Here is a 15969-nt window from a genome sequence, read left to right as displayed (position 1 = left end):
CTTGATGGAAATCTATATTGAAACAACTTTATTTTCAGATCTCCTGTGACTGCTTTAAATAATGCTGGCATAAGTAATCTCTTCCACATCTGCCTGCAATACATCCTTCACCAAAATGGCATTTGTGGCAACACCAGGGGCTGTGGTGGACCAGACTACTTTAATGAAGAAGTACCTTCAGTTTGTGGCTGCTCTGACGGACAGCAACACACGTGAGTTATTCAACTTACTTATAGGCCCTGGTTAATGTGTGTACAGTATAGTAAAGGAATAAAGAAAAATCTTGGAATAGGAATCGGAGGCTTGGGTTCATTTAGCCTTATTCACTTCGATCGTGGCTGGTTCGTCATAACAATCCCTGCCTTGATTTGACAACTGTCAATTTCAGTTTTTAAATTTTCAGTTGATACCCCCAATTTCACCAGCTTTTTCATTACTTTGGGACAATCTGAAGTGTTTTACAGCCATGTAAACACTTCTGTGTTGTAAGTTATGAAATGCAGCAGCCAACTTGTACATAGCACTCAGGTCGAAGTTTATATGTTAGTCATAGTAAGTAAAGATGCCATAGTCCCAAAAGATCATAGGGGTCATCAGAGAGAGAGAGACGACTGATGGTGGTTTCGTCTGAGGGTCATCACCGCTCAGGTGAGGTTGACAAGGAGAGTCATATGGTAATCTCAGTCAGTGTTGAAATTTAATCTTGCACTTTTGGAATCACTGTGTGAGCACCAGCTGTACAGGATAGTGACAAATCACTGTGGGATAATGTACACATAATGAAATGAGTGAAGAATTTAAAAAAAAAAACAGGATCAGTTTGCATTCTTAAAACAGATGCTGGAGAACAGAGGAATCTCTTAATTGAAGTGAGTGGATAGCAGCAGTCACCAATCTGATTACTTCTTTCTTTGTGAAACAGTCTGTAAGAAACTGTTATACTGGAAAAAGGAGACTTGAACTTTAATGTGTAAGAAAAAATATATACTGTTATTTTATATATTTTAAAAATTGTAGATTGGAAATCATTGCCTGAAAGTGTGCTAGAGGTGGGGTCCCTCACCAAAGCTCTTCTCCCACTCTGGATTTACCTTGCCTCATGGCTGAATCTGTTACGGACTTAGCGGTAGAGATTCATTACTCTGACTAATCAATAACTTATTATTGGATAATATGTTTACTAGGGGGATAAGCAAGATGAATAGTGATCTTAGTCTCTTATTTATTGTACCCCAATATAGTTGATTGTTAACTGTTTTCTGAAATGGCCAAGCAGACCACCTTATTCTATTAAATCGTTCTGTTGTGGTGGTTTAACATAACTTCCTGGTAGTGGTAGCCATCACTCTCATTTATTTCCAATCTCCATCTCATGGTAATGGAAAATAAATGAGAGTAATGGCTACCACCACCAGGAATATTAGGTTACAAAACCCAAAAGAACTGCAGAAGTTGGAAATCAAACAAAAACAGAAATTCCTGGAAGAGCTTAGAGGTCTGGCAGCATCTGTGGAGAGAAATCAGAGTTAACGTTTCGGCTCCAGTGACCGACCTTCAGAACTGATGGTGGCTAGGAAAATGTTTTATGCAGAGGGTGTAAGGAGTAAACTGAAGAGGTAGGGTTAGTGCCCGAAGAGAGAGTTTCTTTTCAGAAACTTCACTTTCTCTTTACTCTGCCTTTGGGCTCTACTTCCATGAATCATTTACTCCTCTCCCCTCAACCTCTCTTCTGCATTATAAAAACAACTTTTTCTGAGCTACATCAACTCTGAAGAAGGCTCGCCAGACCTGAAATGTTAACTTTGATTCTCTTCACATGAATTATAGGTAGTTTGTTATTTAGAATATTTTGTGTGAGGGAGCAAAAAATGTTTTTGTCTTTTTGAGTTTAGTTTGAGTTTTGCGGAGTGGTCTGTGGATAGAAATCATTGCTGGCGCCAATAATGAACAGAGGAGTGCTGTTGGATTGTACTGTATACTGGAGTGTAGACAGATGTCATCTTCTCAGTTTGGAGTGGGGTTCAAACCCATTTTGTCCAGATGATGCCACAACTTGCTACCTGTGCTTCAGTAAGCTCTGCTTCATCCCCTGCCCCCCTTTTTGTTAACATTGCACATTAACAAAAATGAGAGGATGATAAAATATTGGCTGTGGCTTGTTGCAGTATAATATGCAGTATAGTAAACTTGAGGCTTTGTGTTTATAGTGTACTCCTGGGTCATACCACACTCCAGTACAGCTAGATTTTCCATGCATCCATTTCTACTGTTACCATTTACACTTCCTTCATGTGTTTGATACATATTTGAGATTATTTAATTATCTCCTGTTCTTCATCTAAACTCTGTCAGTTTTATCAAACATTATTTTATCTCCATAGATCCAATTTGACTGCATAACCTGACGATTAATTTCTAAATATCCAGCTATCATGTCCTTTATAATAGGATCTTGTTTTACCCTATTACTGACGTCAGATTAATGTATCTGTAGTTTCCGGTTTTCTCTTGTTGCTTTTATCAATAGTGGAGATACTTTTTATAAGCTTCTGATATACAGGATTAGTAAAATCTTGAATAATACCAAAGCACTTGCTGTCCCTCTACCCATCTGATTTGGAAGTGTAGGATGAAGGTCATTGGGTTCACAGACTCACAGAGATGTACAGCACGGAAACAGACCATTCGGTCCAACTCGTCCATACCGACCAGATATCCCACCCCATTCTAGTCCCACCTTGGTTCTGGGGTTTTCTTAACGCTCCATTACATTAATTTCTCCAACACTACATGTTACTGCTTTTCTTTTACCAATACTAATTTATTTTAGTTCTGCACTCTTACTTGACCTTTGGTCTTGATGTTAAGAAGATTACTTGTTTTCTTCTGTGAAGATAGAGTCAGCATTCATTTAGCCTCTCTGGCCCTTTTCTGTTTCTTATTAACTATGTCTGGAATAGACTCATATTTCCTTTCTAATCTTTGCCTTTTGCATGCCTATAGAATTTCTTTGCAGTGTGTATTTATGTTCCTTGCTATTTTACATTAATATTTATTCTCCGGTACAGAAGTCTGAACACTTACACCAGCTGGTTACGTAATATTTTCTACCCTACTGTTGTTAGAATGCTGAATGGACTTTCAAACTCTTAACGTTCACCTGTACCTGCGTTTTTGGTTTTGTCACTGTCTACCTATTATTTACTTAGCTATGCTACTTAACTATGTGATCTGCATGTATTGCTGGCAAGACAAAGCTTTTTACTGTACCTCGGTACACGTGACAATAAATTCACTTCAGTTCAATTCACTTCTCTCTCTTTATCAGTCTGTTTGACCTCCTTTGAATTCTCCCACTCTGGCTTACAATCTTTTTTTGGCATCTTTAAAATTCACTCCTTTGGTCTAATACTATCTTTGATTTCCCTTGTTAACCATGGTGTGCACTCTTTCCCAGTTGATATTTTGCCTTTTAGGAAGGTAGGTTTTCAAACAAAAAGCAAAGCATTCATTCTTTGAATACTAGGGATTAACTATTTGCCAGCAAGCTTTTTATTGTATTTTTGCAATTCACCACAGGTAGCCTCAGACCTTTATAATTGCCCTTTTTTTTTAAAATTTAGGGCACTGGTTTCAGATTGAACTGCATCTTTTTCAACTGTAATGGAAAATTCTATCAATGTATGATCACTGTTTCCCAAAAGTTTCTTTTACAAAAATATTAATAATGAGCCCTTTCTCATTGGAAATACTGGATCTAATATAGTGCTTGATCTTGCAAACTGTTTATCTTTGTTAATCTCTCAATTTTGAATACGTCCTAACCTTCTCCCTTTAATACCTCTGCTCAAATTAAAACAATTTTGTAGGGCCCAAAGTTAAATGTATAACTATAGTTGAAGCGTAACCAGTGATGTATGAAAACTTAGATGAACATTTTTTTGTTTCATACTTCCTGCCTGTATTTCTAAAACCCAGAATCCCATGGACATTTTCTTCTAATAGCATATGGGAAAGGAGTTTTTTTTAAAAAAAGTGACTTTGTGATTCTAGTTAGAAAAATAGGACGCTGACACTCAGAACTTTGTTGCTTCACTTATGAAAAATTGATTGCTGTTGATCCTACTTAACAGAATGAATCATAACTTGAGCAGAAGCAAAATGATGGAGTCAAATTGCTAGAGCCCTGTCAAATATTTCAGAAGATGGCTGTACTTGTATGAATGAATGTGTGTGAGAGAAAGTAAGTGAGTACTTAGTGTGTGTGCTGGTGTGTTTGTGATGCTACCTTCTGCTTTGGGCGATGTTAGTAAAACTGATAAGATCTGATTGCTTCTGTCAGACCATTGCTTCAGGAGCACAGCTGACTGTTTTGTTTTCAGTCCCTAAGTAATTCCTGTACTTTTTTTTTTGCAGCTGATGAAACCAAACTGAAAATGATGCAGGAAGTCAGTGAAAATTTTGAAGTAAGTTTTTAGCATTGCTGATGTTCCCGAGTGTGAAGTTGAAAGCATCATCTTTCTGAAACTTCTGAATTGAAGATATTATTATGACAATTTAAAAAATCTGGATAAAGTGAGGAAACAAACTAGAGTGGTAGAGTCTAATAGGGTGACATAGTATTTGTAGCAAAAAATTCACTGTTCAACCCAACTGAGTAAAGCCATGTTGGTGTTCCATGCAAGCTTTTTCTTCCACCTCTTATAGCTCCATGCATATGTCCCTAATTTTTTACCTAGTGTTAGAGTCTTACAGCATAGAAATGGCCCTTTGGCAAACCATGTCTGTGCCAACAACGAACGGCAAGCTGTATTAATTGCATTTACCTGCAGTAGCAGGTGTTTTTAAGTGGCATTTTAAGTGCTCATCCAGGTGTTTCTTAAAATTTGCAAGAGTACTTGCCTCCATGCCCCCTCAGGTAGCATATTCCGTTTACAGCCCTCTGGGTGAAAAAAATATTTCCTCCGACCTTCTTCTCTAAATCACTTTTTTGTCACCTTAAACTTATGCTGTCCAGTCTTAGATGTGTCTGCCATCAGAAAGCGATTCTCATGATCTATTCTGTCTATTTCTAAATAATTTTGTATATCTCAATCAGAATCCCCCTCCGCCTCCTCTAGTCATTTAGCACTTCTCCTATGGCCAGCGCAGTATTAAATATCTCTATCAGGGCTCTGGCAATCTCCTCCCTTACCTCCCTTAGCAGCTAGGAGACATTTCATCAGGCTGTGGGGATTTATGTACCTTTTATGCCTGCTAAAACACCTAATTCCACCTCCTTATTAATCTTAACATACTCTAGAGCCTCACTATCCCAACTGAAATCTCCAGCTACAATTACTTTCTCCTTTGTGAATACAGATGAGAAATATTTGTTTAAGACCTCATTCACATATTCTGGCTCCATGTGTGCATTGTCTCTTTGGTCTGTAATAGCCCCAGTCTTTCCCTGGTAATTTTTTATCTCAAAATATTTATAAAATGCCTTGAGATTTTCCTTAATCCCATCTGTCAAAGTTATTTCATGTCCTCTCTTTGCCCTCCTAATTTCTTTTTTTTTAAAGTACCTTCCTCTCACATTCCACAGTCCTGAAGTGCCTCCCTTTTTTCTTCATGCTGTGTACTTAACATATGCTTCCTTCTTTTTCTTTATGAAACTCTCAATGTACCTTGGCGTTCAGGGTTTCCAGGACTTGCTTCCCTTGCCCTCCACTCTTGGAGGAATACGCTAGCCCTGAACACTTTCTACAGTACTTTTAAAAAGACTCCTGCTTTCCACATATAGGCTTATCTGCAGGTAGCTGCTCCCAGTTTGCCAGATCCTGTCTGATACTGATATTGGACTTCCCTCGGTTTAGCTATTTCTTTTAAATGAATCATTACAATATATCTCAGTTTGTCGCTTGGAAAGTGAATTCATTGTTCTATTCCCTTCCTGGGTCAGGAAGATTTTATTGAATTCCTCTTTGGATTTATTTGTTCAGTTGCCATTTTGTGTGCTATTCTGCAGATGTAAATAAAAGCCATCCATAAACTTAGTTATCTGTTGCTTCGATGAGTTATATATCTTGAGAATATAGCTTTGGATGTTTAAAGTTTAACAAACCATTGCTACTTTTACGCACGTTATAATGTTGTACGTTCTGCTGGAATGAAATTTAAGCATGGAAACACTGGAAGTACTTTATTTGCAAATTGACATTCTTTGTTTAAAGTAGTAGTATTGTACTGGTTTTTTTAAATCAAAGTTGATGAAATTGTGAATTTTGTACTTTTCTTGGTAGCACTCTGAATAGTTGTAATCTTAGAGGAAAAAACTTAAAGAATAAAAAACCTATTTATAAACAGCACCTGTAATATCCCTCGTTTGTAGAATGTCACAACTTCACCTCAATACTCAACTTTCCTGGAACATATCATTCCTCGTTTTCTCACGTTCCTGCAAGATGGAGAAGTGCAATTCCTACAGGAAAAATCTGCCCAGGTATGTGGTGGAAATGCCTTGCATTCCCCCAAAACTAACTTTGCTGCCAGATTGAATAATCAGATGAGTTTTGTACTAAATCATTTTTGTTTATTATGGATATTTAGCCCAAGAATCAAATGTTTTTTCCAATAAGGAAGTTGTTTTCCCTTCCCACCATGTTCTACTTCAGTTCTTCTGCGCAAAAAAAATGTGTAAAAGTAATGCACTTGCATATGTTTGGAGTTTGCTGAAGTTTCTTTATTTTAGGCCACCAACTGGGACCTAATAGTTGTTTGTAGGGTAATCAATAGGCTTTCTCAACTCTGGCAAGCCATTTGCCGTAGGGACTCATAAGCTCACCAATTAGTAGGGTAGCAAACAATCCTTTTTATGCAATAGATTTTGGCAGTGAGTTTTGAAACATTTAATGAACTTGTTTAGAAATTAAATATCATTATGTCGGATTTGACCAAACATTTTAGGTCCCAACTGTTGTAATGCACAAGCACGCGAGTTGTAAGCCAGACTCTCAATTCAGGTTTAGGCAAGGTCAAGGAAGTTGCTCTGTGCTTTACTGTGGTAATTAAACATTGGCAGTACATCTGCAAAGTTGATTAATGTATTAACTGCAGGTTTTTCTTTATCAAGAAGCTGCATGTTTCCTTTCCCTAGTTTTAACAGCATCAAAAATTAGTTAGAGCTTGTAATTCACTTTGTGTGTATTTATATCTTGATCTAATACTCTTCATTGACCTTGAGTCCATTATCTGAGTAGTTGTTGAAGATAAACAATGCTGGTCTGTAAACTAGAGACAGATTGAAGATTATTGCAAGTTCTATGTTCTGATCCCTCCTGGGTAAGAGAAGGATTGGAGAGTGGGTTGGAAAATGAAGTGTAATGTTTTTACTGAGTAAATTATGACCTGCAATAGACTGCCTGAGAGGTAGGAAGCAGGCTGAATAGTAATTTTTGAAAGGGAATTGGGTGTATATGTAGGGATAGAAAAATGTAGGGTTGGAAGAACAAGCGTGTGTGATTAATTGGATAGCTCTTTCAAAGAAAGTGTCCAAGTCGATGAATGAAATAACTGCTTGCTATGTTAAAGCTATCACCTTTGAACTGTCACAGCTTATTATGTCTGGTACAGTCATCCAAATAGTGGAGCATTGAGTGCCAGGCTGCTAATATCACTTTGGTGCCTTTAACGCCCTGTGTTTCATTGTGTAATTATTACCTATTCACTGCAATTCTTTTCATGTAAATTATTTTCTGCACAATAAACCCGTTAATTTGTTGGCTGTTTTGACTGTAAAATGTTTCTATAAAATTGATTTTTGTATGACCCAACTGTTTTTTGCATTAAATTTGTAATAGTCACTAGGTTCTGTGGTGCAGAAGTTTCTTTACTTTGAAGTTTTACGTGCAGCTGACATTCCTGAACTGATCCATTTTTATAGCCAACAATCTGCATATGCTGTCAAAATATTGTCACACCATATCATTGATAATAAGAAATAGGAGCAGGAATAGGCCATTCAGCTCACCAAGCCTTCTCCACCATTTAATTGTGGTCTGAACTCCCCTTTTATTTCTGCTACATAACTTTTCATTTCCTTGGTTGTCAAAAATCTGTCCAACTTAACCTTGAATATATTCAATGACTCAACCTTCATTGTTCTCTGAGAACGAGAATTCCAAGGACTAGTGACTTTCAGAAGTATTTTCTCAACAGCATTAAGTAGTTAATCTCTTACTTTTAAACTCTGTCTCCTAATTCTAGATTAATGTGCTCTGGAAAATGTCCTCTCAGCATCTGTTCTGTCAGACCCCCTCAGAATCTATTGTTTCAGTAAAATCACGTTTCATTCCTCTAAATGCAGAGACACAGGCTCACCCTGCTCGATCTTACTTCATAAGAAGACCATTTCATCCTAGGAATCAAAATGTAGTGGATTTAGGAGAATGTTACCAGGACTGAACAATTGCAGTTACGAGGAAAAACTGGATGGGCAAGAGTTGTCTTCATTGGAAGAGAGAACGCTAAGGGGAAATCTGATTAAGGTGTAGAAGATTATGAGGGGCTGAGATAGAGGGAAGGGGTTGGAGCCAATTCCCATAGTAAGAGTGTCATGGAGTAGGGGGCATAGATTTAAAGTGACTGGTGGAAAGATTAGAGGAAAGCTGAGGTTTTTTTTTTGCAGTCAAAGGGTGCCAGGGGTCTGTAACTCTCAGCCTGAAAGGTTACTAGAGGTAGAAACCCTCAAGTTCTTTTAAAAAGTATGCACCTGAAATCCAGGGACATGGACCAAGTGTTAGGAAAATTGGATTAGACTGAGAGGCTTGTTTCCGGAACAGCAGAAGTGATGGGCAGAGTGACCACCACCTGTACTGTAACTGTTTCTACATTTTCTTAACATTTTAAGGTAGGAGGAGGGGCAGAGGAGTGGCATTGCATGAATTTCTCCTTGAGAGCCAGCATGGGTATGATGGTTTGAATGGCCTTCTTCTGTGCTGTATCCTAATGTTCTGTGCACTGCCTCCAATCACTTCCAGTATATCCCATCTTAAATAAGGAGACCAAAACTTTCGGCAGTATGATAGGTGTATAATCACCAATACTTGTACAGTTGTAGCAAATTATTCACAATTTTCTGGCATTTGTTCTTTGAAAAATCAATCCATTTAATATATGACTATCTTTTTTTTTCTATTTTCTATTTTATTTTCTACTAAGTGTATTTGTGTACAATGGAACCAGTGCGCACTGTTGTATGGTGAAAGTTCTTTTGAAAATTGTATATTTCTAGCAAGTTCGGAAGCTTGTCCTTGAAATCATCCACAGAATTCCAACAAATGAGCATTTGCGATCCCACACAAAAAATATTTTGTCTGTGATGTTCCGGTTTTTGGAGGTAAGATTTCTTTAATTTTCTTTTTTGTTTTATGTATTTTTAACCCCTGGCAGTAACTGAAAAACCTATTTGTAACCAGGATTTGGAGGTGCTGGAGACTGGGGTGTATAAAGTTAAAAATCACACACCAGGTTATACTCCAACAGGTTTATTTGGTAGCACTAGCTTTCGGAGCACTGCTCCTTAATCAGGTGGTTGTGGGAAACAGGATATGGGAAGTGGGCAAAGAAGTGGAATCAGTGCCATTTCAAACTGGCCATGATTGTACTGATTTGGTTGCTTCGGTTATTTGGGCTGAGCTACCTATTCCTCCAATATCTTCATGGCCTATCTACATAAACTCGACTTTCTTGCATTATCCTCACAACCACCCGATAAAGGAGCAATGCTCTGAAAGCTACCGCTTCCAAATAAACCTGTTGGACTAAACCTGGTGTTGTGTGATTTATGTTTGTAACAAAGGATGTTAGTATCTAATTATTAGTCTTTTGATTCAGCGATTTGTTTTCAAATTATTGGTGCCAACTGTAAAGTACAGTTTCAGTTCATACGTGATGAAATCCTGTCTCTGAAAAAGAAAATTAGTTGGAGGAGGTCTTCCAGCCCTTAAACCTGCTGCCTTAAGGACAGATAATCTTGCTCAAGCATAAGATTGTGGTGGACTTGCTGAGAGTGTATATCCCTTTAAAGAGGAATCTGGCAGTTTTAAAGTAAGGGGTTTCCCATTGGAGGCAAGCAAGATTTTTTTTTTTGACGACCATTGTTGGGGCATTATCTTTCTCAGTGAAGAGTGGAGAATAGGTAAACGATAATTTGTGACTGAAACAGACTTAACAAGGGAGTCAAGGATGATGGGTAACAGGACATGGGAAATAGGCAGAGAAGTGGAATCAGGGCCATTTCAAATTAGCCATGATCTTATTGATTGGATTGCATAGGCTGGATGGTCTGGGTTACCTATCCATCCAGTTTCTTCATGGCCTATCTACATAAACTCCATCCTCCTGCACCATCCTCATATCAATTATTTCCTTTGGAGCCCAAAAATCCAATGAACTGTGTTTTGGAAGCACTTACACAATGACTAAATATCTACTGCTTACTGGGATAGACAATTTCAAAAATTCTCAATCCTGACTCAAATCATTTTTCCTTGCTTTGGGTTTTAAGAGGAGGTCCCTTTAATTTGAGATTGTGACATTTGGACACTCCAACAAGAAGGAAGATTCTCCTAAAATCTGTCTTTAGCCTCTTAATTTCATGTTTGTTAGATTGTCTCTCATTCTTCCCTACTTTAGGAAATATATCTAGTCAATTAATCCTTTCACCCTATGAGTTTTAAATAATGAAGGAAGCTGAGAGCGGATAGGGGCTGACTCTTCTTTCAGATAGGGTCATCAAAATGAAGGTAATTTATTAAATTTGAGCTCAGTTGTTGAAAAAGCAAAAAGTAATTTCATAGAAAATATGGATTACTAACTCAGTTATGTATAAAAAAAATTGCATTTTATATTATGCCTTTCATGTTCTTGGGATGTCCTAAGGGATTTTTTTTGGCCAATTAAATATTTTTGAAATTGCTATTGTAATGTAGGAAATGCGTCAGCCAATTCATGCGCAACAAGTTGCCACAAGCAGTGATGAGATTATGTCCAAGTAATCTTTTGATTGAGGAATACGTATTGGTCAGGACACTGGAAAAATTTCCCCCCTCCTCAAGATGGTATCATGGATCTTTTGTTTTCATCTGAGAGGGCAGATGGCAGCTTTGATTTAATGTTTCATTGAACTGCAGCATCTTGGACAGTGTTTCAAAAAAGAAAATCCATTTATATTGGACTTTTCATGACCACCAGATGTCTTGAGCGCTTTATGACCAGTAAAACAAATGAAAGAAGCACACTTGCTAATGTCAGAAACAAGATACTCATTTTGCACAAACTCCCACAAACACCAATGTGATAATGATGAGAAAACCTGTTCTCTTTGTGATTGATTGAGGTGTAAATATTTGCCAGGACACTGCGATAACTCCCCTGCTATGGGATCTTGTATGCTCACAAGAGAGGGCAGACAGGACTTCTGATCAATATCTTCTTTGAAAAATGGCACTTGCAACAGTGTAGCACTTCCTCAGTATTGCCCTGGGAGTGTCAGCCCTGATATTTTTATGTTCAAGTCTTGGAGTGGAACATAAGTCCAGAACCTTATGACTCCCTGTTGAAAGTTTTTTAACCCGTTGAGCTAATTGGGGCATTTAAAATCAAGTTGGATGCTTAGTTGGGAAATAAAGGTTTAAGAAAAGGCAGAACACAAAGATTAGGTCAGAAGTCACATGACACCAGGTATAGTCCAATACGTTTATTTGAAATCAAGCTTTCGCAGTGCTGCCCCTTTGTCAGGTAACCTGTGGAGGTGCAGGTGTTGGACTATAACCTGGTGTCATATGACTTCTGACTCTACCTCAGTCCAACACCGGCACCTTCACATTATGACTAAAGGTTAGGAGCAGAGATGATTCGGTTAATGAGATGGTTCTGCACGTCTTTGTAGTTGAATGGGCAACCTCTGTTACTGTGATCTTCCTGTCCCTAGATTCATGCTTACAATCGTGGTATACCATGTATGTAAAGACAAATACAGAGGAACCTCAATTATCCGAAGGACACTGGCATAGAGTATTTTATTTGGTTAATCGAATGCCAGATGACATAGTTTAGCCGAGCATTGGAACATTGCAATATTTCCGGGTAGTCTGATATTTGGATAATTAAGGTTCTTCTGTATGGGCTCATTCTCTCATTTACCAAGCAGGTGTGGGCTACATCCCTTTATCTTCAGAAACACAAGAGCTGCTGTTTTACAAATAACTTGGGCTAATGAATAACTGGAAAGGTGCATGGTGTGGGATGTTCTTGTGTAAAATTATATCTTCAGCTCCGTTTTGGGTATCCCTTTAAGCCTTTTGAGACGTATCCCATAACTGATGAACTTTGTTTAATTATAACTGTTTTACTTAGAATAAAAGTGTAGATGAGAGGGAGTAAAATTTTGAAACCATTACAATCACTGCTAATAGATAAATGCTTAATGTGCTGTTGCACTTTCACCATTTCCCTAATCTAGGTGGAGAATGAAGAGAATGTGCTTATTTGCCTTCGAATAATCATTGAATTGCATAAGCAATTCCGACCACCAATCACACAGGAAGTAAGTACCCTTGCTTGAAACACCAGATATTTTAAAATGTATAGTGTTATTAGTTTGTCTAGTTTATTGTACTGAGCTGCTTTTAATTTCAACTAGGAATCTCCAGACAATAGTTTCTGAATACTTGTTAAAATTAATCGACTTTTAAAAAACAGATCTGGTTCAGGTTTAGAATGGCCCTGTCTAATGAACACAGCTATAATGTGGACATAATTTTGCTAATGTCATGTCTGTTTTATTGCAGATTCATCACTTCCTTGATTTTGTGAAGCAGATTTATAATGACCTACTGAAAGTTGTGGTATGTAGCATGCTATGGATTTTTCTTTAAAATCTCTGACCACTGTTGGGAAGGATAATGAATTTTTAATTCCTCCTGCTCTTAGACACGATACTTTGAGAAGCCCCAAGCGATTGCAGATAACACTGTCCCTTCCCCAGAGATGGTTGGCATGATCACTCAGGTCGTAGTTAAGACCAATCCTGAGCGAGAGGACAGTGAATCAAGAACGGTGAGTTGATCTCTTGATAGTTCACATGTTCTTTCACCTTCGGCACCTTTGCATTCTCACACAGACTTACAGATTCAAGCATTCTCTTCTGCCTACGATTCTTTGTCAATGAGTGCTTATAATATTAACTTCTATTTCTAAAGATGAAAAAAGCTTCAGGTAAGTCTGCAATATTGGCCTGCTGGACTGATACACTCTTTAAATATAAAAGCAATACTCTCTATATGTATTTATCACTAATTCCTTGAATCTATTTACTTCAAAATGAAGGCTGTTGTTAGTTATATAAAAAATAAGTTGGTTCATTTAATTTTAATAGATGTAGGTGTTCCTCTGTTCTAAACTAATGTCCTGCTGTAATTTCCTATATTACTGGAAAGTCTTGTGCTTTATGTAAAATACTTATGTCTTTCAGCATACCATAATTCCAAGAGGCTCCCTTTCTCTGAAGGTGTTGGCTGAACTTCCGATCATTGTTGTTCTCATGTATCAGGTAATTGTTGTAATGTGTAGTTACCACATTGAGAGAGGCTTAATTTGAATCTGAGTGCTTGGGATATTGCCTTACTTAGGTTCTGGTGTCGATTTAATTAACTCAGCACCTAGACAGCCTCTAGCTTTTCTGTGGCTCATGATTAATTCTGTTCGTTATTATTCTTCTCTTCTGCAAAATCTTCTCTTTTTCCCCTGCCCTTCCCTTGGACTTTACAGCTCTTCCAGCTGAGGATTTCTTCTCAGAGCACTTGTACCTATTTGACAATGTCCCAGATTTGCTGAATGACATGAGACTGGCTCACACCACTTATTTTACCATTTCCCTTCTCTCTAGTGGTTAAGCTGTTTTAAATATTTCACTTTAATCTACCTGCCATTCAAGAGGTAAATTCCTGATTTAAGGTAAAATCTAGGAATATTAGTGCTGCCAGATGGTGAATCTGATCTGATAGACACAGCTGCTGTTTTTAGCTGACTTAGTGAACGTTTGGTCATTTACCTACATTGTTGCAAAATACTGCTTGTCCTGGCCTAACCACTAACGACACCTCCAGCCCCTGACTGCTTGCCCTCAGTTTGCTAAGTGCAAAGGCCTGACCAAAATTTCGTGTGAGCAGGCCATGCTTGCCATATAGGAAATCCATACCTACATGAATGACCTCGTATTATTGTACTGTTGTGGTTCCCACTTTCTGTGAACCAGCCAGTCTACATATACCCATGGCAGAGGACATGTTGCAGCTGGATATATATTATCCATCCCAAGCCAGAGAAAGGCACCATGAACAAGGAGTTGAATATGAATAAAGGTGGATTTTTTTCAACCCATTAGCTTTCCCAGTGGCAGAGCCATAGGCTGATGTTGCTTGCCCCAATGCTGCTCCCTTCAAACAATCTCTTTATTTGTTTTTGGGATCTGTGTGTTGCTGGCAAGGCCAGTATTTACTGCCCACCACTAATTGTGCCACAACAGGTGGTAGTGAACCCAAAGGCTGAAGAGATGGAGAAAGTTCTAGTTGTTGGGTAACCGTGTAGTGACCCAGCATTGCTGTTCATTTGCTTTCTGCTGGCAAATTAGCCAGTGAGCTTTGAGAGTAATTCACTTCATCTCTCTCCTGCAAGCATTTTCTTAAATCCTTTTCAAAGTTATGAATCAGTCTGAGAGATTCCTCTGAGGTGGTACTTCGTTTCCTCCCTTGATGGCAGCTAAAAGATGTATAGTGTGGTGCGAATCAAATCTGTGAAGCTGCCTTTAGTGTGACTGTGACACAACTTTGTAAGAGGAATAATTTCAAACCAATTAGCACCCCTTTTCCCATAAAATAGAAATGTTGTTTTCCCCTTCCATTGATGCTTCTTCCTCATTGTTTCAATGTGTATAAATTGAAAGACTTTGACAAACTATTGCTAAAATAGTGAATCATGATAGTAATGCCAGGGACTGCTGTTAGTTTACATAAATCCACTAATGTCCATGTTTCATTTCAGCTGTACAAGCAGAGTATACACAATGTTGTATCTGAGTTTGTGCCTTTGATTATGAGCACTATCATGCTGCAGGTTACACCTCAAGCAAGGTAAGCATTATCTGTGCCATAGACTACATACAATGATTGGTTTTGTTTTGTAGATTTTATTTGGTATCTGAGCATATACTTAAAACAGCTTGAGAAGGGTCCTTAGAACAAAAACCAAATGATACACTGAGGAGTCACTATGGATATATAATCTAAAATGGGTAGATTTGACTGATTTGGTTTTTCATTGAAATACCTTCATACCGTAAGGCCATAGTGTTTGTGAATTCCTTTGTGGTTTGTAAATGACCAAAACTTCAATGATGGTCAGAATCTTGACATTGAACCCTTCTAGTTTGTGTGCTGATTCAGAAGACCTCTGTACCTGGTAATGGATACTTGAAGAGTTACTGTGAGTGAAGCCGATCCTTGGTACTAAGCGCAGTGGCGTATTCTGATGGTGTCTGCAGCTTTGGAAATCTTTGTTCAGAAGCTCAGATATTTCCTCTTCAAGTTCTCAAATCTCTCATTCCTTTTCCCTTGTCTTTTATTTGTTGCAAATTGTCAATGGGAGATTTTCTCTTACCACTCTTCCTCCAAGAAAACATTTTGTTATGTGTGACAATCATTTTGCCTTTAATGATGTTGAACAAAGTATGGGAACGATTGAAGGGTTGATGCCCTACCAAACTATAAACAAACCTTTGAGTTCTTCATACTAAAGACTAAGTAAACCCTCATTTGTAGACTGGAGGAGGAAGAAGCTTTTGGAGAAGATTGTATATTTCTATTGTTACTAAGGGAGTGCCCAAAATCATTTCAATTCAGAAAGGAATTTTTAGTTAAAATTTTTGCG

The 15969-nt window shown here is 37.9% G+C and overlaps 1 protein-coding gene across 1 annotated transcript in view; it reads left to right on the top strand.

The window, feature by feature from the left end:
• Positions 1-15969, top strand: part of LOC122560430 (transformation/transcription domain-associated protein) — a 210421-nt gene that overhangs the window by 3687 nt on the left and 190765 nt on the right. Inside the window, exons 2-10 of the mRNA XM_043711063.1 lie at positions 39-212; positions 4417-4466; positions 6374-6484; positions 9275-9379; positions 12506-12589; positions 12834-12890; positions 12976-13101; positions 13517-13594; positions 15085-15173. Of these exons, the coding sequence (XP_043566998.1) occupies positions 116-212; positions 4417-4466; positions 6374-6484; positions 9275-9379; positions 12506-12589; positions 12834-12890; positions 12976-13101; positions 13517-13594; positions 15085-15173 (797 nt within the window). The 5' untranslated portion in view covers positions 39-115. The remainder of the gene's footprint in view (positions 1-38; positions 213-4416; positions 4467-6373; positions 6485-9274; positions 9380-12505; positions 12590-12833; positions 12891-12975; positions 13102-13516; positions 13595-15084; positions 15174-15969) is intronic.

Source organism: Chiloscyllium plagiosum, chromosome 21 (assembly GCF_004010195.1).
Source record: "Chiloscyllium plagiosum isolate BGI_BamShark_2017 chromosome 21, ASM401019v2, whole genome shotgun sequence".
Lineage (NCBI taxonomy): Eukaryota > Metazoa > Chordata > Chondrichthyes > Orectolobiformes > Hemiscylliidae > Chiloscyllium > Chiloscyllium plagiosum.
The sequence above is the reverse complement of the archived record's forward strand: the minus strand, read 5'-3'. Positions and strand labels throughout refer to the sequence as shown.